This window comes from Megalobrama amblycephala, linkage group LG12 (genome assembly GCF_018812025.1).
Source record: "Megalobrama amblycephala isolate DHTTF-2021 linkage group LG12, ASM1881202v1, whole genome shotgun sequence".
NCBI classification, from domain to species: Eukaryota; Metazoa; Chordata; class Actinopteri; order Cypriniformes; family Xenocyprididae; genus Megalobrama; species Megalobrama amblycephala.
The window spans coordinates 15,863,255-15,885,351 of record NC_063055.1 but is presented as its reverse complement, the minus strand read 5'-3'; the positions used below and the strand labels follow the sequence as shown (position 1 = coordinate 15,885,351).

The window sequence follows — 22,097 nt, the reverse complement described above, 5'->3', positions numbered from 1 at the left end:
TTTTTTGTTGGTGCGGTATGTGCCTCAGTATTTTGTTAATTTATAAAATTAACTTGCACTGCCCAAATATACTAAGCATTCAAAGAAACAATAAGTGTTTTAATATTCAAAAACTAAAATGTTCTGTCAGTTTGTTAACTTGCATGTTTTGGTTTTTGAATTAGTAGTGCTGCTGTGGATTATATAGAATCTGTGACCAGGGTATGTTTCTGACAGGTTTTGTGAGATCCACCCTCAAATGTTTATTAAAACTTGTGCTGTAAATAATAATATATAAAACTTTGATAAATATTTAATAACCAATTTTTAAAAGAACATCCCTGTGTAAAGATATTTAATCATTTAATTCTTACTGTAAAGTAATACAGTAGTTGATGTTTATTAATTCTAGATATATTAACTGGATAACTGCATCTTTTGCTATAAGTATATACTTGAGTGTATACAATAAAACGGTGTATGAAATAGTTTTTGACTTCCACACCATTTAATGCAATGATACTATTAACACCAATATTATATTGACAGTGATAATGATGTTAACCCATTTTTTTCCTTCTTTTTTTGAAACCCCAAAATTTCCATCTCTCTACTCACCAATTTTTAAACCACCTTTCTTTTGTGTCTTATTTTCTCTTGTTCGTTCTCCTTTTCCATCCATTAACTAACCACTTCATACTTCATGTCCTATTTATTTTGTCTGCTTTGCTGTTGTTATAATTATAACATGAATCGTGCTATTGGCTGGTGCTTTTTGTTGTGCTTCCGTAACACTCCAATCCACCATGTATCTGGTTATGCATGGCATCACTGTCATCTTCATATTTACCCCATCCCACACTAACTCACTGTTTTGTTTTGTTTTTCTCTCTCTGTCTGTCTGTCTTTTTTTTCTTTTCTTGTTTCACTGTTTCTATAATTTATCTCATTCCCTGTCTCTACATCTGGACTTCTCTTCCTTTCGCTTTGTTACTTTATTCCCCTCCATCCCTTCTTCACGCTCATTGGCATCCATGCTGGCCTTTTGTTTCTTCTCTTTTCTGTTGACCCTGTCCCCCTCCCTTTCCACCTTGCCCTTCTCTCTGGGTTGGGTTGGACATGTTGTGTGTTTGGCTGTCAGGTTTCTATGGGTTGGAAGAGTCTGATCTAGATAAAGTATTCCGATTGCCCACCACCACCTTTATTGGGGGCAATGAGAGCGCTCTGCCCCTCAGGGAGATCATCCGCCGCTTGGAGGTGAGTGAGAACCACAAGGAAGCTAAAACAACTAAAAAGATCATTCAAAAAAAAAAAAATAATAATAATAATAATAATAATTTTTGAAGGGTTCCGACAGTGTTAAAAAAGCTTGTTTTTTTATAAAGTGTAATTTATTTATTCATTTTCAATCCTATTACAGCATTGCATCATAAAATATCAAACCAAGTGTACTCAAATGCAGTTTTTAGTTAGTTCTCCTCAAGTTCACACAGGTGTCCTATCAGTCACAATGCATTATTATTTTAAGTGTTTTATAGTAGTACTATGTAGTATTTTCTTTCAGTTTGGAATAAAACAATTTACTTGTTGCTAAAATGTTGTGTTTCTCAGATGGCATATTGCCAACACATAGGGGTTGAGTTCATGTTCATCAATGACCTGGACCAGTGTCAGTGGATCAGACAGAAGTTTGAGAGGCCTGGAGTCATGCAGTTCAGCCTCGAGGAGAAGCGGACACTGCTGGCTCGCATGGTTCGCTCCACCAGGTACACACACACTCATAAAGGCCAAATGTATTGGGAACACATTATGGGAATACATGCATTAAACCTCTCAGAATGTTTGCATCGGTCTGAACAGACACATTAACAGCCCTTCATTCAAAATAAAATGATTAGCGCACCGAATCTTCGCACCAAACATTTGTCTTGGTGTGACTATTCTTTTCTTTCCTACTGCAAACAGTGCTATTTCTGCCATCTCTCTCTGTGAACTTAAGTGTGGCAAAAAAAAAAAAAAAAAAAAAGAACTGAATCTCCATGTATACTTGCTTCTCAGACATGAAAAATATATCTATAGAAAGTGAAATGTCTACTTTTAAATGGAAAACAAATATTCTTTGGTTATGTAATCCATATAAAACATGCATATAGGTGCATCCACGACTGTGGAGATGACGAGTCCGCATCGTCAACTTCATCACTGCAGCCGAAAATACAGAAATCACTAGTTTATCAGTTCATTATTAAAATGTTAAAGCAGTCTCCTTGCTGTTTTTCTACTAAAGGACACAAAACACAAAATAGTTGTCATTTTAAAGCTAAGGAGCTGTTTACACAACACTGTTTTCAACTAAAAATGTAACAAATTGAATGCCTTTTGAGAACCAGTACAAAAGAACAATTCAATTCATGAATCGGACATAACTAGTTAAAGAGATTTCTTGATATTTTGAAGAATGTCTGTAACCAAACCGGTGTCGGTAACCAAACTATTGACTTCCTTAGTATTTTTTTCCATACTGGTTATTTTCTGTAATGGGTTTAGTTACCCATATACTTCAAAATATCTTCTTTTGTGTTCTTAAGGGTGAGTAAATTATGACAGAATTTACATTTTGGATGAATTATCCCTTTAAGCTAAAAAAAGAAAGATGGTGTTTTTAAGTTGTGGTTGGTGGTCAGTTTGTGACAGTTTTGACTAACATTTTTCACTTTTGATGTAATTTCTAGCAAGAAATTACTATTATAGTAATTAAATATTTGTTTAGTTTTCACCAAGACTCCATCTAGTTTGCTGTAGAACATTAAACCGTTATGCTGCCAGTTTCGTGATGTACCTCGTGCGCAAACTTTACCTACAAAGTCATTCCCTGGTAGGGCAGCGAGGCAACAAGTTAGCTGCCTACGTTTTCTGATGCAGCCAATGCATAGATCACGGAGTGACATGACATGCTGCTTGGCTAAAGCTATAGGACTTCTGACGCAGTGTTTTCTATCATCATTTGAAAGTTCAACCAATGGAAACTAGATCACAGGTGTGGTCGGTGTGTATATAGGGTAGGGAGATGTTTAGAGACCAATCGGACACTGTTTTACAGCTGGAGCATGCTTGGATTGGTTTGATCGCTCAGATTGATTGGTCTTGATTTACCGTGCACCATAGAATAGAAGCACACAGCTGAAAGCTGAAACAACGCTGGAAGATCATCACTCATCAACCAGGATCTTATTACTTGTTTATTCTATGTACTTATATTGTGCCGTTTACATGAGTAACTAGTTCTTATATTCTGAAAAAAATTTGATATTGCTGCAATCTCATGTGTGTGACAGGTTATCCTGGCTTCGTGCCAATAAACACATCAGAGAACAGATGTTACTGCAAGATGTAGGGGAAATTATTTTGATTAAAAATTACGACGGCACAATTTTGATTTAATGGTGACTTTAAAAAGATGTTGTTGAAACCCATATTTGATGTTTACTGCAACTCTGTAATATATTACACATGCTGATTTCTGCAGGTTTGAGGAGTTCCTGCAGAGGAAATGGTCATCTGAGAAGCGCTTTGGACTGGAGGGCTGTGAGAGTCTGATTCCTGCGCTCAAAACCATCATTGATAAATCCAGCCAGAATGGAGTAGACGCTGTCATCATGGGCATGCCTCACAGGTAGAGGAAGAGATGCAAATGTTTGGAGGGGGAAAAGGGAAAATAACTGATATTACAGTGGCTACATGCTGTTATGGTGATTCATAGAATCAATTATTTTTCTGTCTGTCTCTATAGAGGGCGTCTGAATGTGCTTGCCAATGTGATCCGTAAGGAACTGGAGCAGATTTTCTGTCAGTTTGACTCTAAATTGGAAGCTGCTGATGAGGTCAGTGACATTTTTTTGTCTATATATACTTTGTTGGATCCTCATGAACTTATTTCATCAGACATAGTTGTTTGTGTATATATATACAGTACAGTCCAAAAGTCATTCTAATATGCTGATCTGCTGCTCAAGAAACATTTAATGTGTACAGTTGTACAAAATATTTGTGTACAATATTTTTTTTCAGGATTATTTGATGAATAGAAAGTTCAAAAGAACAGTGTTTATCTGAAATCTAATCTTTTGTAACATTATAAATGTCTTTACTGCCACTTTTGATTGATTTAATGCATCCTTGCTGAATAAAAGTATTCATTTCTTTAATTTCTTTTCAAAAAAATAAAAATAAAAATTCTTACTGACCCCAAACTTTTGAACGGTAGTGTATAATGCTACAGAAGCTTTGTATTTCAGATAAATGCTGTTCTTTTGAACTTTCTATTCATCAAGGAATCCTGAAAAAAAAAAAAGTACACAACTGTTTTTAACATTGAAAATAATCATAAATGTTTATTGAGGAGCAAATCAGCATATTAGAATAATTTCTGAAGGATCATGTGACACTGAAGACTGGAGTAACGATGCTGAAAATTCAGCTTTGCATCACAGGAATAAATTACTTTGTCAAATATATTTAAATAGTACACAGTTATTTTAAATTGTAATAATATTTCACAATATTACTGTTTTTTACTGTATTTGTAATTAAATAATTGTAGCCTTGGTGAGCAGACGAAACTTCTTTTAAAAACATTAAAAATCTTAGTGGTTCCAAACTTTTGGACTGTACTGTGTATGTATATATATATATATATATATATATATATATATATATATATATATATATATATATATATATATATATATATATATAATATGTGTGTGTGTGTGTGTGTATATATGTATATATGTGTGTGTGTTTGTTCTGATGATTGTGTTGGTACCTGTAACAGGGTTCAGGAGATGTCAAGTACCACTTGGGCATGTACCACAGGAGGATAAATCGTGTGACTGACAGGAATATTACATTGTCATTGGTGGCCAACCCTTCCCATCTAGAAGCGGTGAACCCGGTGGTGCAGGGCAAGACTAAGGCAGATCAGTTCTATTGTGGAGACACAGATGGCAATCGGGTGAGACATAAAGTGCATCAAACTAGGGCTGTGACAATACTGTCATACATTACTATTCACAAGTTTGGGGTAGATTATTCTCTTATGCACCCAAGGCTGCATTTATTTAATCAAAAATACAGTAAAATATCATTACATGCCTTTGGCTTACGTCGCCTTTGGCTTGCTTAGTTGGGGACATTTGACATTTAATTCAGCCAAAATTATATACCAGTTATCACTGTAAAGCTGCTTTGACACAATTTGCATTGTAAAAAGCACTATATAAATAAAGGTGACTTGACTTGATTACAAATTGAAATATATATTTTTTTTAATTTTCAACATCCATTACTTAATCCTTCAGAAATCATTCTAATATGCTGATTTGATGTTCAACAGCATTTGTCGGGGGAGGGGAGGGTCGCTAATATGACAACGTGTACAAAACGGTAATGAATCTTTCAAAAGTTGGAAAATTCCTGTTTATTGATTATATGTATCTGCTGTCAGACAGCCATAACGCGTTGCTGCGGGTTTGCGTCTTGCATCTTTTTTCAGAAATGATCAATGTACAACTTTATATACCTCTGTGTGTGGAAGTGATAATCACTCTTTTATGTGTTAAATACAGACTTCATTATAAAGACAACAACAAATGAAAAAAATCATAATCTATTTTTTATTTTTGTGATTTATTTTTCCTAGTATATCCCATTAACAGGTCGATATTTGTGTTCATACATATAATTTTTTACAGTTACAGTACAATTAATGAAGCAGGTTGTCTAAATAAGCATATCAGTGCCATCATCTAACACTAAGTAAAAATGAATCTTTAAAAACACTAATAATTTAAAAACACTGTAAACTTAAGCCATTATCTAAATTAATATCTATTTTTCATACTGTGCATTGCAATGCCTAAATTCACTTGTAGATCTTATACAAATGATTTTAGTATTTTATTTTGAGCAGAATTTTAATATCCGTACATCCTTAGTACCTTTAAGATGTATTGTAAATGGATCAGTTATGGCTCAGATTTTTTTTGAATGATATGCCCTGATTTGAACCAACTGCTGTGTTTTTGTATTAGGTGATGTCCATTCTACTCCATGGTGATGCTGCATTCGCAGGTCAGGGCATTGTCTATGAAACCTTTCATCTGAGTGATCTGCCCTCCTACACCACACATGGCACTGTGCATGTGGTTGTCAACAACCAGGTATTTGTGCACAATCAAAACCATGCATGATGTACCGTTCCCTACCAGATGTCCTCTTACTACCCCTCTGCATCTTTCTCAGATTGGTTTCACCACAGATCCTCGTATGGCACGTTCCTCTCCGTATCCCACTGATGTTGCCCGTGTGGTCAATGCCCCGATATTCCACGTCAATGCAGATGATCCTGAAGCTGTGATGTACGTTTGCAATGTGGCCGCAGAGTGGAGAGCCACCTTCCACAAAGATGTGGTGGTAGACCTGGTGAGAGATAGTGTTTTTTGTGTCTTTTATATACACTTTTATAATTTATTGTGATGTTTTGGGAGTTTGTGACATTGGTAAGGCAAATGACTTCTTTTCTTTAGGTATGTTATCGCCGTAACGGCCACAACGAGATGGATGAGCCGATGTTCACCCAGCCACTGATGTACAAACAGATCAAGAAACAGAAAGGAGTTCTTCAGAAATATGCTGAGAAGCTCATTGCCGAAGGTGCCGTCTCACGACAAGAGTATGAGGTCAGTCAGTCCTGCCCAGATCCAATTAGCTGCCTAGTATCTTCAGCTGTCCTTATAATGTGTTTCTCATCTCTGTCCATAGGAAGAGATTTCCAAGTATGACAAAATCTGTGAGGAAGCTCATGCTCGCTCAAAGGATGAGAAGATCCTCCACATCAAGCACTGGCTGGACTCCCCCTGGCCAGGTGTGTGTGAACGTGTATATTATTGAATTAAAAAGAATTGCATCCTTCAATTATGAAGGCAAGATAAAAATAAATAAGTAAATAAAACACAAATGGATGATTCATTCACAATAAGATTTATAACATATAAATGGGTTAGTTGAATTTCCATTTTATCTCAAATTAAAGTGATTTATTAAACCTAAAAAAAAAATCTTTACACATTTATCTCTGGGTGCATCTTGCTGTGGCCATCTGAAAGTGGGCAGTTCAGAATAAGCTGCAATATGTATCAGACTTTATGATGATAGTCCAAAAAAAGAAATTGGTGGATTGGTGGATCTTACAGTAAATTCATTGTGTTTGGTGTGCAGGTTTTTTTACTCTGGATGGCCAGCCCAAGAGTATGAGCTGCCCATCCACTGGTCTGCCAGAGGAGGATCTGACCCACATTGGTCAAGTGGCGTCATCAGTACCCGTAGAGGATTTCACAATTCATGGAGGTACACTAGACATACAAAATAATATGTAAATATGCACACATTTCATGTTCTGTTACAATAATGCTCTTTGTGTACAGGTCTGAGTCGTATTCTGAAGGGCCGTGGTGACATGATCAAGAACAGGATGGTGGACTGGGCTCTGGGAGAGTACATGGCCTTTGGCTCTCTGCTCAAGGAGGGCATCCATGTGCGTCTCAGTGGCCAAGATGCGGAGAGAGGAACCTTCAGGTATAAACAACATTCATAATCATTCAATATTCAATTTTCAAAATCATTCAAAACGTCAGAATTACCAGAATAATATAATTATTACATTTAGTTGGGTAGTAACTGTACATTTTTCTGTTTGATAGACTTTTATTTTAGCCACTATTTCAAATGCAACATTATTTTGGATTCCAATTCAGTGTAGGAGATTACTGACCTGTTGTTTGTTGCATTTCCAGTCACCGTCATCATGTTCTCCATGATCAAAATGTGGACAAGAGGATTTGCATCCCCATGAACCACATATCCCCTAACCAAGCCCCGTACACTGTCTGCAACAGCTCTCTGTCTGAGTATGGAGTTCTAGGTATTCAGGCACTCGGAGTGCATGTTAAATTATCTCTGCATTTAAATGAAAGGTTGAGGACGCTCATAGAAACTTGTTTTCTTTCATTCTGTGTGACTTTTTCTTAGGCTTTGAGTTGGGCTTTGCCATGGCCAGTCCCAATGCTCTGGTTCTGTGGGAGGCCCAGTTTGGAGACTTCCATAACACAGCTCAGTGTATAATAGACCAGTTCATCTGCCCTGGCCAAGCTAAATGGGTCCGCCAGAATGGCATTGTCTTACTGCTGCCACATGGCATGGAGGGGATGGTATGGCTATATTACCCACAATTCATATCTCCATGCTCCACTTTTGCACACACTCACCTGTGTGAGCTGGCTGTAAAGGATTTGAAGATTTTCTTTCATTTTGTTCCTTCACAGGGTCCAGAGCACTCGTCTGCCCGTCCAGAGCGCTTCCTGCAGATGTGCAATGACGACCCCGACTTTAACCCTGTAAGACTGGCTACCTAGCATGTCTATAAACATTCATATGGTGTTGGTATAAGCAAAGATTTCATAGCCGTTCCCAGAGAGAATATATCGATATGTACCTTTAATTTCGACTGCAGAAAATCACTGATGACTTTGAGGTGCGTCAGCTGTATGACTGCAACTGGATTGTCGTAAACTGTTCAAATCCTGCCAACTATTTCCATGTGATGAGGAGGCAGATCCTTCTTCCTTTCAGGAAACCTGTGAGTTCAGCTATCTGAGAGCATCTGGATGTTCATTAGTTCATCAAATGCATTATTGGTGTTTAAATGAATGATTAGAATTTTTAACTGATTTATTTATTTTTTTAGCTTATTATCTTCACCCCCAAATCTCTTCTGCGTCATCCGGAGGCAAAGTCTAGCTTTGACCAGATGCTACCAGGTCAGAAACTGTTTCTTTCTCATTATCGATTTTAGGGGGAAGATTTTAGAGAGAACAGTTGTGCCACTTTGGTTTGATGGCTTAAACACATGAGAAGGAAAGTTTTCATTTGTGGTCTGCCAATATGTATTTTTTTGATAGGTGATATCTTGGAGAGCAGAGTGGCCAGTGGCCAATAGGAAAGCCTATATATCGTGCTAATTTAAAGATTCTATATAACGTGTGTAATTTCCACAATTAAATTCTATTTATTTTACATAATATTTAATTAATTAAGAAGTAAATCATTTAAAAATTAACTAGATAAAAATAAACCTGTAAAATAAACAAATTTATTCTGTAGGTAGCAACTTGATTCTGTAAACCTATTATTAAAAAGGACTCCGTAATCTGCACTCAGTAATCTGATAATTCTGTGCGCACTGGGAATTATTAGGGCTGTCAACATTAACTCATGCGATTAATTCAAAATTCTTAACGAGTTGAAATAATAAAATGCAAATAAATGTGAAATTTCATCATTAACGTAATTTACGTCATGCAGTTAGATGATCTTGGGAGTCAGGAGTTTATCACACTGAGCATCTATAATGGCGCAAGCACATGTAACCCTGTAGGTGAATTTTTATTCTTACCCTTTAACCCAGTTTTGCTTCTCTGTTTGCGATCCGATCATTTAGAGCCACTGAACTCAAAAGCCACCTGGAAAATCTAAAAGTGGATTTAAACATTTTGGAACAGACACATTTTTGCAGAATTTCTCCATGGAATCTTAAGAAACCTAAAATTCATCTGGGTTTAGCAAGAAACCAAAAATCAAAAACTCATCCGAATGAATATCAGCAATAATTTCTTGACATAAGAGAAACAGCATACCCCAGTATATACAGATGGATCTAAATCTGGAAATCAAGTGGCAGCAGCTTTTGCAACTAATCAACTATGTCAGGGTACACGTATCCCTAACCAGAGTTCAATCTTCACTGCAGAGGCAAATGCTCTAATATTGGCATTGGAGTTCATTGAAACTTTTCACAACAGAATTTTTTAATAATAACTGATTCAAAATCATGTTTTGAAGCATTGGAATCTATAAAAAGTGATCACCCAACCACTGTTAAGATTTTATTGTCATCTCTTGAATCACAGCATTTTATTATTATTTTCTTCTGGGTACCTGGCCGCTTAGGAATCTCTGGTAATGAGCAAGCAGACAATGTTGCCAAAGAAGCATTATCAAAAGAACCAGTAAAATGTTCTATACCCTTTACAGACCTGAAAACAGCTTTAAATACATACACTAAAAACAAAAGGCAATTGGAATGGGATCAGTGCTTAACAAATTACAAGAATTAAATCTGGATGTTGGAACAAAACATATATTCCCCTTTAATAATCACTGGCAAGTCATAATGGAGAAAAGAGAGCATCTCCCGCACTTAGATATAACAGTAGTACAGGGGAAGCTAAAGGAGGGTTCAGAACAGGGCCATTTGATTGTCAATAAAGGTTATTGGAGTGTCTGTATTGGATGTGAGATCTCTCCTGTTATCATTCTAATAAACGTCATTATGCATGCGTGTCTCTACAGGCACTTATTTCCAGCGTGTGATCCCAGATGATGGACTCGCAGCTCAAAACCCCTCAGAGGTCAAGCGCATTGTCTTCTGTACAGGAAAAATCTATTATGAGCTTACACGTGAACGCAAAGCACGTAACATGGAGAACTCTGTGGCTATCACTCGCATTGAGCAGGTACCGACGTCTTCAGTAGAAACTCAACAATCCTTGCTTGGGTTCTTTCAGCAATGGCCTATATATATTGTAAACGGTGGACTGATTCATGCTTTTGCTCTTCCCCAGCTCTCTCCTTTCCCATTTGACCTGGTGAAGGCAGAGACTGACAAATATCCCAATGCTGACCTAGTCTGGTGTCAAGAGGAGCATAAGAACCAGGGATACTATGACTACGTCAAGCCCCGCATGCGCACCACCATCAATCGTGCCAAGCCTGTCTGGTAAACTCTCGTCTTCTCATAGAGAGCTGTGACACTGCAGGTGCTCTCACAGATTCTCACAAATCCTCACTCTGTCTTTCTGTGCACAGGTATGCTGGCCGTGAGCCTGCCGCTGCCCCGGCCACTGGCAACAAGAACACCCATCTTCTGGAGCTAAAGCGTTTCCTCGACACTGCCTTTAACCTGGACGCCTTCAAAGACCACATCTAAATCTGTCCTCCAATCAACAAAGAAAACAAAAACTCACAAACACCCCTTTCATCCCGGCAACCAAATACACTACACCAAACCATTTTATTCATCCCATAAATAATAGTAATACAGTTTATCCTGTGTTCAGTATCATGTATCCACAATTTTCAGTTCAGTCTTATTTACCCTTGTTGCCCAGTTCAACAACACAAAAATATAATAAACCACAGAAAATAAATAAACAGCACAAATTTAATAATGGACCTAATGGATTTTCAACCAAAGCACAGTTCAGATCCTGCTAAGAACTTCCCCGTATAGTAATCGGCATCTTTGCCTCCAATTTCACTTTTTCCTAAGCTTTCATGTAGGGTTGTCATGAATTCTGTATGCTACTTGCATCCCAACTTTCAACGGCTATATGGCTTTAATTTGTATGTTTGTTTTCTTTTGTTTTTTATTTTGTTAGAATAAGAGAGAATTTTGGCACATACATTTGCCGTGTTTCATTGGTGGACAAGATTGTAAAGTAAGTGGTAAAAATGACACTTTATCTGTACCTTTGCACTGTTTTCTGGTATGAAGAAAAAACAGTTGGTTCTCTCAAGTGGATGTTGCAGTTGTATGATTGTATTTATGTAAAAATTACTTTATTCAGGGGAGAAAAGGCTTGATGTCAAAATCAGGACAGTGTGGAAAATTCTTTGCGGCACATTTACATTACAGTATGTGCCTCTTTTCTCGTCCAGTATCATCTATAGATTGCATTGTATACTCTGCACACTTGGCTAATCATTGATGCAGCCTGATGCAGACAAAAATCCATTCATAACCATCCTAGCCATATGATAACTTGTGCCATACAACCCAACCCAGCAGCAGGAACATTTAATATGGCAAGACAGACAGAATTACACCTGTTTGCGGTCACTCTTTTAAATAGAAACCGGTTACATCTTTTTGGCTTTTTCAAAAAGAAAGCAAATTATTTTATTTATTTTGTTTTTTGAGGAATCAGATTGTTCTTGTAACGGTTTAGCTTCATACAATAAACTCATAATCTTCTCAAATTCCTGAAGTTATTCATTTATTACTAGTTACAAAAACTGGATTGTGTGTTATGCAAGATGGCATGAACTTTTTTTGAGGATGACACAACATATGCTAATGGAGTCTAGATCAGTGGATCTCAACCAGGGGGCAAGAACCCACTAGGGGGCCTCAGCCTTTTAATATTGTGTTGGACAGTGGGGGGCCTTAAAGTCAAAAAGGATGAAGAAGGCTGTTCTAGATCCATGGTTTCACCGAACAAGAAGATTTATTATGTTTTTATTTATTAATATTAACCTTTATGCGCTGTTCATTTGTGGTGTACACTTGTGCTGTTTGGGGTCTCCAGAGAGCCTTAGAAACCTTTTTTTTTTTTTTTTTTTTTTTTTAAACAAATGTAATTTTACTCCGTTTATTAATGTGTTAACTCCACATTTCTGCAGTTTTTGGAGGATTTGTTATTTTTTAAATTTATATAAAAAAACATTTTTTAAAATGGGTTTTTATACAAAAACAGCTTTTAAAAGTAAAACAATTATCACTTTAACCAGTAGATGGCTGCAGAGCTCCACTGTTTAACAGTTTTTCCAGTTGGATTCATATCTACATATTATAAAATAACAATTATAACAATAAAAATTACTTTTTGTCAAAGTTTAGCATTTTTTTTGTACTGAAAAAAAAAAATCTGTTTTTCAATAATTACATTATAATTAGAATCAAACCTGAACAAGATGTTACAAAGAGAAAAGTCTTTAGAGTTTATTATTTGTTTCAAACATCTGCTTTTCATATAATTCTACTAATTTAATGACTTGACTTGACTTGACTTGACTTGACTGACTAATTTAATCTACACTTCAGTTACTAAATAAACAACAGAAATGGACATATATTACATACGTACAAATACACGACGTGAACATCAAAACGCAATGAACGGAACAGCAATAACAAATGAGCAGATAAAGCATGGATTCTGTGTGTGTGTGCGTGTGTGAGCATGATCATTTTGCATTGTGGATGTTTTAATGTGCCACTTCATTTCTGTCTATGTGTGTTCTGCATTGTTTCTGATTTTGAGGATGAATTTTTTCCATTTTCTAATCATGATTGCGACTTTTTTTTCCACACTAACGTGAAAACATATCATCCCAATTCATTTTTTTATTTGTATATCTTGAAAGTGTTGACAACTGTACAAAGTCTCATTTTTGTCCCATTTGGACAAAGACAAACATTTTTTTATTATTATTTCAGCAAATGTCATTTTGGGTCAAAAAGACCCCGAACAGCACCCAAGGGTTAACTAAAATCAATGACAAAATACTCTCTCTGTCTCTAAGTTTTGTGAATTTAGTATTTTTTTCATGTTATTACATTGTTTAGAGTATAAGAAAAAAATGGAGAAAAATATTTTATTCATAAGTTATGCTATGTCCTCTGTAGTGGACACCAGGACTCAATTTTTAAAATAAATAGAAATTCATGAATAAGGAAAAACAATGGGATTTTTTAAAATACATTTTTAGGTTTCAGGATTTTCTATACCAAACTTTGTACAAAGATGATTATAAGCGGGTTTTCCCATTATATACAATGTAACTATATATGCTCCTAAATTATGGAATTCATTACCCCTTACACTTTGTAATATATCATCTTTGTCTACCTTCAAGACTCAGCTAAAAACATCTATTTAATATGTATTTTGGATAATGTGGCTATATGCTGCCTTATGTGGCTTATATTGTCTATGTGGGTGTGCACAATGTAAAGTGACCTTGAGCTATGGAAAGGCACTATAAAAATAAAACTAGACCTTCTTCTTGTAACTAAATAATTTGCATATTGTGTTCTTGGGGCGACATGTAGTGGAAAAAATAAGTATAATAGTGTGAGTAATAATTGGCAAGATTTTCATAATATCTAATATTTCATAGGAATATTGATATATAATTTATTTCCCTATTCACTTGTCGTGTCTCCCAAAATGCCTGATAAACATGCTTTAAGTCCTGGTGTCCTCTACAGTGGACATGTATGAAGTTGACGTCCTGTTTTGTGACAAAGTCATATTTTGATTTGAAACCCCAAAACGTTTTCCTGATATGTTGAAGTGTTAAATTTGATCACTAAATTAATGTCAGTTAAAGACCAATGAGAGGGAGTTGTCATTATGAAACTTTCAAACGTTTGGAATCTCTGGAAAAGCACTGAATTTGCTCTTACAGGACATCCAAATGGTGTATTGTGTGTGTGTGTGTGTGTGTTTGTTTGTTTGTTTTAAAAAAAAAACAGTTCCTGGAGGGCCACAGCCCTGCAGAGTTTAGCTTCAACCCTAACTAAACGCACTTGATCCAGATAAATAAGTAATTCAGGCTTATTTGAAACCTACAGGTATGCGTGTTGAAACTAAACACTGCAGGACTGAGTTTTGCACCCCTGTTTTAAAGTATCACCAAGCCAAAATTGGACGCATTTCATGTTAACAGCAATATACACGACTTAATGCCGCTGCCGCATGCCCAAAAGCGCATGTCGACTGCAAATTCTCAATAAAGATTTTTCATTGGTTCATATTTGTGTCTTTCAAAGCATCGACACGCTCTTATTGGACAGTTGCAGCTTCATGACGTCCCTCTCCTGTAATTATATAGCTTGGCGGCCTTCATCTGGTCTTTCCTCCATTCCAAGGCAGTTAGTGACACACTGTTGAGGCGCTTCAGCCGAGCATCATCTAAGCGCAAAATAATTTAAAGCCATGGCAAGGCCTAGAGTTTTCTTCGATCTCACCGCCAACGGCAATCCACTTGGAAGAGTGATTATGGAGGTAAAGCTTCACATAATATTTTTAATTTCACCTTAGCCTTATTGCAAGGAACAACTCACTGACATTTTTCCTGCAAGTCGTGCAAACGCCTTTCTTGAGCGGGTCTCATCGATAGCCGCATGTGCTAGGCTACCTTATGTTATGTGCACCTAAACCCTGCTGTGCTGCAGAACTTGAATATCCTTGTACCATTTAAGTGTTTTGCATTTCTGCTAGACAAATCTCATGATTCAGTCATGCTTAACCTGTTTGTGCAATTACCTGGCAAACAAATGTATAACCTTTAGCCTAACGGTGCTATAAATACTCCCGGCCAAAACGGCTTGCTTGATTTATATCTAACGTTAATCCCGTGTACAATTTTGCAGCATTGTGCAACGAGCAACAGTGATGTTGTGAATCTGGCAGTATGTAGGGTTTTAATGTTAGATTTCATCAGTCGGGCTATAAATTGTTCATTTCCATAGTGACGCTTTGAGGTATTTGCATAAAACTGCTGTTATTGTTATATAACGTAGGTATCGGCAAAACCTACTTTGCAAGTAAAGCTGTAATACTAAGCACGCGCCGCACTAGGCCGCGTTAACCCTACGTGGTACTTCACCTACAGCACGCTTATATTCTTGAATGCTGCCAATAAAGTTTACTGACAGAATAACTTGTCTCATACGAAGAGTTTACCACAGAATAGACAAAGACTTTGCGGTTCCAGCGCTTGCTTTGGGAAGAATGCAGAAATGTATCATGCAGCAGTACGCATTGAATGAATGGGCCACAGATCTTTTGTTTAACCCGGATTCTCTGAAGGCGACTTTATTTTGCGGTGTCCAAACTTCATGCCACACAGAAACTCAAACAATTGCGACAAAGTCAGCGCTTATTTATTTTTTAAATATATTTTTATCAAATATATGCCGGATGCTGAAATCGCATCCGGCAATCTCTGTGGAAAGATGTTCTGGAAAGTTCGCCGGGGTGTGTGGAGGGGGATGGGAGGGTACCGTTCTCGCAGCCCAGGCTGAGATTTCCATACACTAGCCGCTAGACTCCTTGTTTTTTTTTTCAAATGTAGTTGTACTTTTGAATTTGACTAATATTAAAGTTAATTTGGAGGAGGGGGTATTAAAAAAAGTGTTTAACACTGCATTACTTGCGCTAGTAAATGTATACTTTCTGAGCGGCCATTTTAGTTTTAGTCTAGTAAAACTCAGAAAATGTTACAGACGCGCGTGGTCAGGATTTCTTATAAGCACTTAAAGTGAGTCTACAGTCAATACATTTTGTGCGAGCAAAACTGTACAATGTGCTGCACTGCCTTGAAAGCCCAGATTATTTTGTCTTCTGCATTGTCGCGGTTTAACTGGAGGTGTTTGTCAGGCTGCATGAACTGGAGGTGTTTGTCAGTCGCATGAAGATGAGACACTCGGTCTCCACACGAGCTTGTTTCTATTTCGCTTAATTGGCTGCATGATGTAGTCACTCACTTGAACACCTTATTGCTGCTGCAGTCATTTTAAATGTTAATTTGTGACGTTTTCTTTTAACAGCTGAGAGCTGATGTTGTCCCCAGAACTGCAGGTATTTATATTTATTTTATTATTAGTACTTTTCCCGTGTGTGTGATCATAAAAGTACTCATCACCTGTCTGTCATCTTGCAGAGAACTTCAGGCAGTTGTGCACAGGTCAGCCTGGCTATGGCTACAAAGGATCCACCTTCCATCGTGTCATCCCCGGCTTCATGTGCCAGGTATAAAAGATTTAGTCCCAATAGCCTTCTGTGATCTTAGTAGTTTTTTGACACTCAGTTCTAATCTTGAGACCTTTGGATACAGGGAGGTGACTTCACGAAACACGATGGAACTGGTGGCAAGTCAATTTATGGCAGCAAGTTTGAGGATGAGAACTTTACCCTGAAACACACTGGCAGTGGCATCCTGTCCATGGCCAATGCAGGCCCCAACACCAATGGTTCCCAGTTCTTCATCTGCACAGAAAAGACTTCATGGTGAGCAAAAGAATTGTGAATGACCATGTTAAAACACTCCTGGATCCATGCTGTGGAGTGTCTTGTCCTGTCCTGACTTTTCATCCACGATTTCTTTCCACCAGGCTGGACGGCAAGCATGTTGTCTTCGGAGAGGTTGTGGATGGCCTGGACATCATCAAGAAGGTGGAGGGCTACGGTTCTAGCAGTGGAAAGACCAGTGCCAAGGTTGCCATTGCGAACTGTGGCCAATTGTAAACACCCCTTCCACTAACATTCACCCAAACCCTAGTCTAGTACCCCTCAGTGCCCCCTTTCTTAAATCCTGCCGCTAACCACAACATTCCCATCCAAGTTCCCTCCCTCCTCCCCACCACCACCTCCTTCAGTTGTCCATCTTTGTCTGATGAGTTGCCTTCGCTGTTTTGTTTTCATTTGCAGATTAAGTCTTGTAGGCCTTTAATTTGTATCAAAGCCTGAAAATAAAGGGGAACAATGACATTAAACGTAATACCTCTTGTTTCAGTTTCTCTTTAATTCTTAAAATTTGTCTGTTTTGTTGCTTAAGATTAATAATGAACTTGCTGGTCTAGCTCAAATCTAGTAGTTTAGTGAAGACATTTAGTTAGGAGTTCAGTACTTCACTGAATCTGGTCACAGCAGTTTTTGTTAATAGACTTGCCCTCCAGGTAACTTTTACCTCTGTTCTTCAAACAAGTCTATATTGTGTCTTAAGATTTTGAATATACCATGTGTATATGTATAAAAATAGACATGGTCACTATGAATGGTGGTCCAATGGAGGAGCTTTGCTAGAATTTTTTTTTTTTTGCGACCCATTCATTCAAGCCTTTTTTAAAAGTTGACATGAAACTGAAATTGCACATGCCCTTTTCCCCCTATTGTACAGAACTCCCAAAGGGACATAGTAATGTGGTTTTGCGAGGGAATGTAAAGTTTCTCAGTGGAATGCAATACTTTTGCAAGAGGATGCAAAAGCATTGATATAAAATTTTCACTTCCCTCCTTTTTTATTTTTATTGTTTTGGGTTACTTTGTCTCCTTAGGGGCTCTACTATATTGTGACCTATGTCTGAGTGAAATGTCTTGAATAAGGAACAAAATGTAGGGTGGGTCATTATTTCATCCATCAGGAATTGATTGGATTATGTTGTAATTTTGTAATTGCTGTGTGTGTGTGTGTGAGACTGATTACTGTGGGGAAGAGGTTATTGTCCCACCGGTGCACATGCCATCAGAGAAGAGGTGTTGTTAGGAGGAGTTCATGTTTTTGCTTAAAGAACATGGGGGCACATGAATATAAAAAATGTGCATGCCTGTATAAATCAGTTGTAATAATCACTGCAATATTTCATAAATAACAATGATGACTTTCTTATTAAATGCAGTGTCATTCAGCATAATGTTATTCCTATCTTTATAAGTAATGATGCCAGCCAAGATGACAGCTGACAAATGTAATCTTAGCTGTGTGAACGTTCAATGCCAAATTCAAATGACCTCATTGAACATGTAATCACCAGAGCCTGCTTGGCCCTATTAAGGCAAATGCATGTTTGTCATTGCGTTGCATTTAGATGAATGTAAGATTTAAAAACTGAATTGCTTTGGCCAGGTTTTATTGAATAACTTAATCAAGTGTGCTCTGAACAATGGTTAAAAACATAATTCTTTGTGCATGTACATACATTTTTAGTAAGATGCATTCAAAAACTACATTAAGAACCTTAAAGTTTTGACAATCTGGTTATTCAAATAGTAAAGATGTAAGGACTACTCCATTGTTGAATGATGTTGGAGTAGGAATTTATTAAAAATAAGTCTGAGTGGGGTAGATTTGTACATTTCTCACTAATGCTGGTCATGGAAGCTATTCAACACTGCACAATATATGTCTAACTTATGTTTAATTCAGTTCATCAGCTCATTCCGTGAGTGCTCCATGACATCTGAACTGAGCTGCTCTGTGCCTGCTTAATATTTAAGCAAGATTAAATGGTGTCAGGTCTGACTCACCTCAACACCGGTATCAAAATATACTAGTAATTGCTGTGTAAATGCATTTATGCCACCTCTGAAAAGCAATAAACAGTCTGTGTAAAGACATAAAATGGCACTTCAGTGTAAATTTGGCAAAAGATACGGGAGACAAGGCTCAGCAAACTTATTCACCCGACAGAGGGTGCTCGCCTCAAACGTTTGTACAGATTTAAAGGTACAGGAAAAGAAAACCAAAGCCATGTGCTCTGTTGTCAGCGCGTTTGCGTTTTTCTCTTTTTTCGACTTATACACATTTTAGAAGCAAAGGAATAGCAGTAATTTAGTAATTTTAGAATGACCTCTTAAAGGGTTAGTTCACCCAAAAATTTAAATTCTGTCATTTATTACTCGCCCTCATGCCGTTCCACACCCATAAGACCTTCGTTAATCTTCGGAACGCAAATTAAGATATTTTTGTTGAAATCCGATGGCTCCGTGAGGCCTGCATAGGGAGCAATGACATTTCCTCTCTCAATCCATAAAGGTACTAAAAACATATTTAAATAAGTTCATGTAAGTACAGTGGTTCAATATTAATATTATAAAGCAACGAGAATATTTTTGGTGTGCCAAAAAAAAAAAAAAATAATAACGATTTATATAGTGATTGCCAATTTCAAAACACTGCTTCAGGAAGCTTCGGAGCATTATGAATCAGCGTGTCGAATCAGCGGTTCGGAGCGCCAAAGTCACGTGATTTCAGCAGTTTGGCGGTTTGACACGCCATCCGAATCATGATTTGACACAGAAGAATCATAACACTTCGAAGCTTCCTGAAGCAGTGTTTTGAAATCGTTCATCACTATATAAGTCGTTGTTTTGTTTTTTGCCGCACCAAAAATATTCTCATGGCTTTATAATATTAATATTGAACCACTGTACTCACATGAACTGATTTAAATATGTTTTTAGTACGTTAACGGATCTTGAGAGAAGAAATGTCATTGCTGGCTATAGAAGCCTCACTGAGCCATAGGATTTCAACAAAAATATCTTAATTTTTGTTCCGAAGTTGAACGAAGGTCTTACGGGTGTGGAACGGCATGAGGGTGAGTAATAAATGACATTATTTTCATTTTGGGGTGAACTACCCTTTAATGATTACTTCAAAAATACTCTGAATTTACTGAACTAAATAATAATTCACGCCCCGTTCCTTAGATGTCTGTGATTAAACAGTCCTCTTAGCTCCTCGGATCAGGATGACACACTCCCTGTCCACGAGGACTATCAGGTTGCACACGGCAGTACAGGTTCTTCTCGCAGTCGCAGCGGTCCAGTCTTCGGCGGAATTTGGCGCGTCCACGCAACAGGCAGACCTCGCCCAGAGCAGGCACGCGCTGACATCTCCTGCCAGTCAAGTACAGCGCGCAGCACAGACCTTCTTCACAGTCGCGCGAGCGCACGCACGGGGACATCTCGGGCACTGCAAGCGAAAAAAAAAAGGTAATTAGGGCAGTAATGTAATGTCTTTCTTAAACTTACAAAGAAAATGTTTAACAGGGTAAAATTTGCATATTATCTTAAAAGAAATGTCTTACCTTACAAATGACCTTATAACAAAAAACTTATTAGGTAATAACTATACACTTTGATGTTGTCATACAGGTTTCTGCACATAGCTACTACTGAAATAGGCTTAGAGAAATAACACTTGTGACAGCCCAAGCCTCTGTAAACAGCATAAAAGAATCTGAGTGCAATTTAATTTCAGCAATTATATTTTTACTATCTTTAAATTAAATAGTGTAATATAATATATATATCGATCATACTGCCCTCAAGACATCGGTTTTGCCCATCAAAAAAATCAGTATTGGGTGATCACTATTTTTTTCCACACATATTATTTTTGAATTTTTTTATTAAGGCTACATGTCATACTTAATATGAAAACTGGTAACCAGTCCTAGCCTTGTCCTACTTTATTAATAGTTTATCCTAGTAAGGAACTGTTAATTTTGAATTAACAGTTTGATAATTTGTATTTTTATCCTCTGTTGTGCTATATATAACTGTACTGTAGATATATATCCTGTTGTTGACACAGCAACGATTACCTGTGAAGAGTTTTTACAGAACTTGCAAGAATGGGGAAAATTACTAACATTAATCAACACCTGAACAAAGGATCATCAACAAAGGATCATCGTTTTTTCATGATCATCAAAAACATGACTTTAAGTTTAAAAAGAAAAAAAAAATGCAAACATAAATAAATCTCTCTCCTCACCTTTCTGACTTCCTCGCCCATCCAACTGAACCTTTGTCTTGGCAGTATTATGCTGTTTTTTCTTGGAGCCTTTGCAGTCAGTTGCCTTGTGAAAAAGAGTCATTTTTAATAAGCCTTTAATTTCTGAAAGAATGTCCATTAATGAACTTGAATTTGCTGAATGAAAATTGGCATTGTAAGTTTGATATTAATGATATTAAGCTATCCAATGAGACATGGTCAGACATAACTTAACAGTTTTTTTTTTTTTTTTTTTTTTTTTTTCAATTGCTAACAAGCGTTTATCAATACTTAAAGTACTTTTTTTCTAAACTCTTAACACAGCAACATACCTACATTACACAATTTTCTGCCCAAAACCATATTTTGTTAAATAAATACAAACTCTACATTTCAAAATGCTAAAAACCATTATCTACATATACTAACTCTATCAAAACACAGCAAATCTGATTCAAAATCGAGCCGTTCGGTCAAAACACTAGCACTAGTTTTCTATCCAACATGAACATTTAGTCAATCATTGTGCAATGACTGTCAAAATATTAACAGTTGATGGCATTACAAAAACTGCATTACTTGTCATGTTTCACCTGCAGACAATATGAAATCCATAGTTTTTATATAATTCAGTTTCCTTTTACTGTAAGCCATTCTATGTTTTTGGTTGAGTGTTGAAAGTGTGCATTCTTGGCAACATAGCAACATACTATTTTGAAGTGCATAAGGCATTACTTTATAGAATGTACAGTAGAAAAAAAGAAGAAGAATAAAATAACAAAATTGCCCGGGACAGCCACAGGTCAAATGGGTTTCCTATGCAGAACTTTAGTTGCCCTCTTGGTTGAAATCTCTTTCTGGGGGTGGGT

General features: G+C 36.9%; 2 protein-coding genes across 7 annotated transcripts in view; both read left to right on the top strand.

The window, feature by feature from the left end:
* The window catches only part of ogdha (oxoglutarate dehydrogenase a), a 43,558-nt gene extending 31,423 nt beyond the window's left edge, over positions 1 to 12,135 (top strand). For all 6 annotated transcript variants that reach the window (XM_048209142.1, XM_048209141.1, XM_048209140.1 and 3 more), the window contains 19 exons: positions 1,121 to 1,236; positions 1,591 to 1,745; positions 3,506 to 3,652; positions 3,770 to 3,860; positions 4,814 to 4,993; positions 6,072 to 6,200; positions 6,283 to 6,462; positions 6,567 to 6,719; positions 6,802 to 6,904; positions 7,258 to 7,386; positions 7,464 to 7,614; positions 7,833 to 7,960; positions 8,068 to 8,246; positions 8,361 to 8,432; positions 8,549 to 8,674; positions 8,783 to 8,855; positions 10,447 to 10,610; positions 10,719 to 10,873; positions 10,963 to 12,135. In XM_048209142.1, coding sequence (XP_048065099.1) covers positions 1,121 to 1,236; positions 1,591 to 1,745; positions 3,506 to 3,652; positions 3,770 to 3,860; positions 4,814 to 4,993; positions 6,072 to 6,200; positions 6,283 to 6,462; positions 6,567 to 6,719; positions 6,802 to 6,904; positions 7,258 to 7,386; positions 7,464 to 7,614; positions 7,833 to 7,960; positions 8,068 to 8,246; positions 8,361 to 8,432; positions 8,549 to 8,674; positions 8,783 to 8,855; positions 10,447 to 10,610; positions 10,719 to 10,873; positions 10,963 to 11,083 — 2,552 coding nt within the window. In that variant the 3' untranslated portion in view covers positions 11,084 to 12,135. The remainder of the gene's footprint in view (positions 1 to 1,120; positions 1,237 to 1,590; positions 1,746 to 3,505; positions 3,653 to 3,769; positions 3,861 to 4,813; positions 4,994 to 6,071; positions 6,201 to 6,282; positions 6,463 to 6,566; positions 6,720 to 6,801; positions 6,905 to 7,257; positions 7,387 to 7,463; positions 7,615 to 7,832; positions 7,961 to 8,067; positions 8,247 to 8,360; positions 8,433 to 8,548; positions 8,675 to 8,782; positions 8,856 to 10,446; positions 10,611 to 10,718; positions 10,874 to 10,962) is intronic.
* Positions 12,136 to 14,749: 2,614 nt separating this feature from the next.
* On the top strand, positions 14,750 to 17,445 carry ppiaa (peptidylprolyl isomerase Aa (cyclophilin A)). Its single transcript, XM_048210070.1, has 5 exons — positions 14,750 to 14,948; positions 16,496 to 16,526; positions 16,609 to 16,697; positions 16,783 to 16,955; positions 17,060 to 17,445. Exons 1-5 carry the CDS (start codon positions 14,880 to 14,882, stop codon positions 17,190 to 17,192), a joined length of 495 nt encoding a protein of 164 aa, XP_048066027.1. The 5' UTR covers positions 14,750 to 14,879; the 3' UTR covers positions 17,193 to 17,445.
* The last annotated feature ends 4,652 nt before the right edge of the window (positions 17,446 to 22,097 follow it).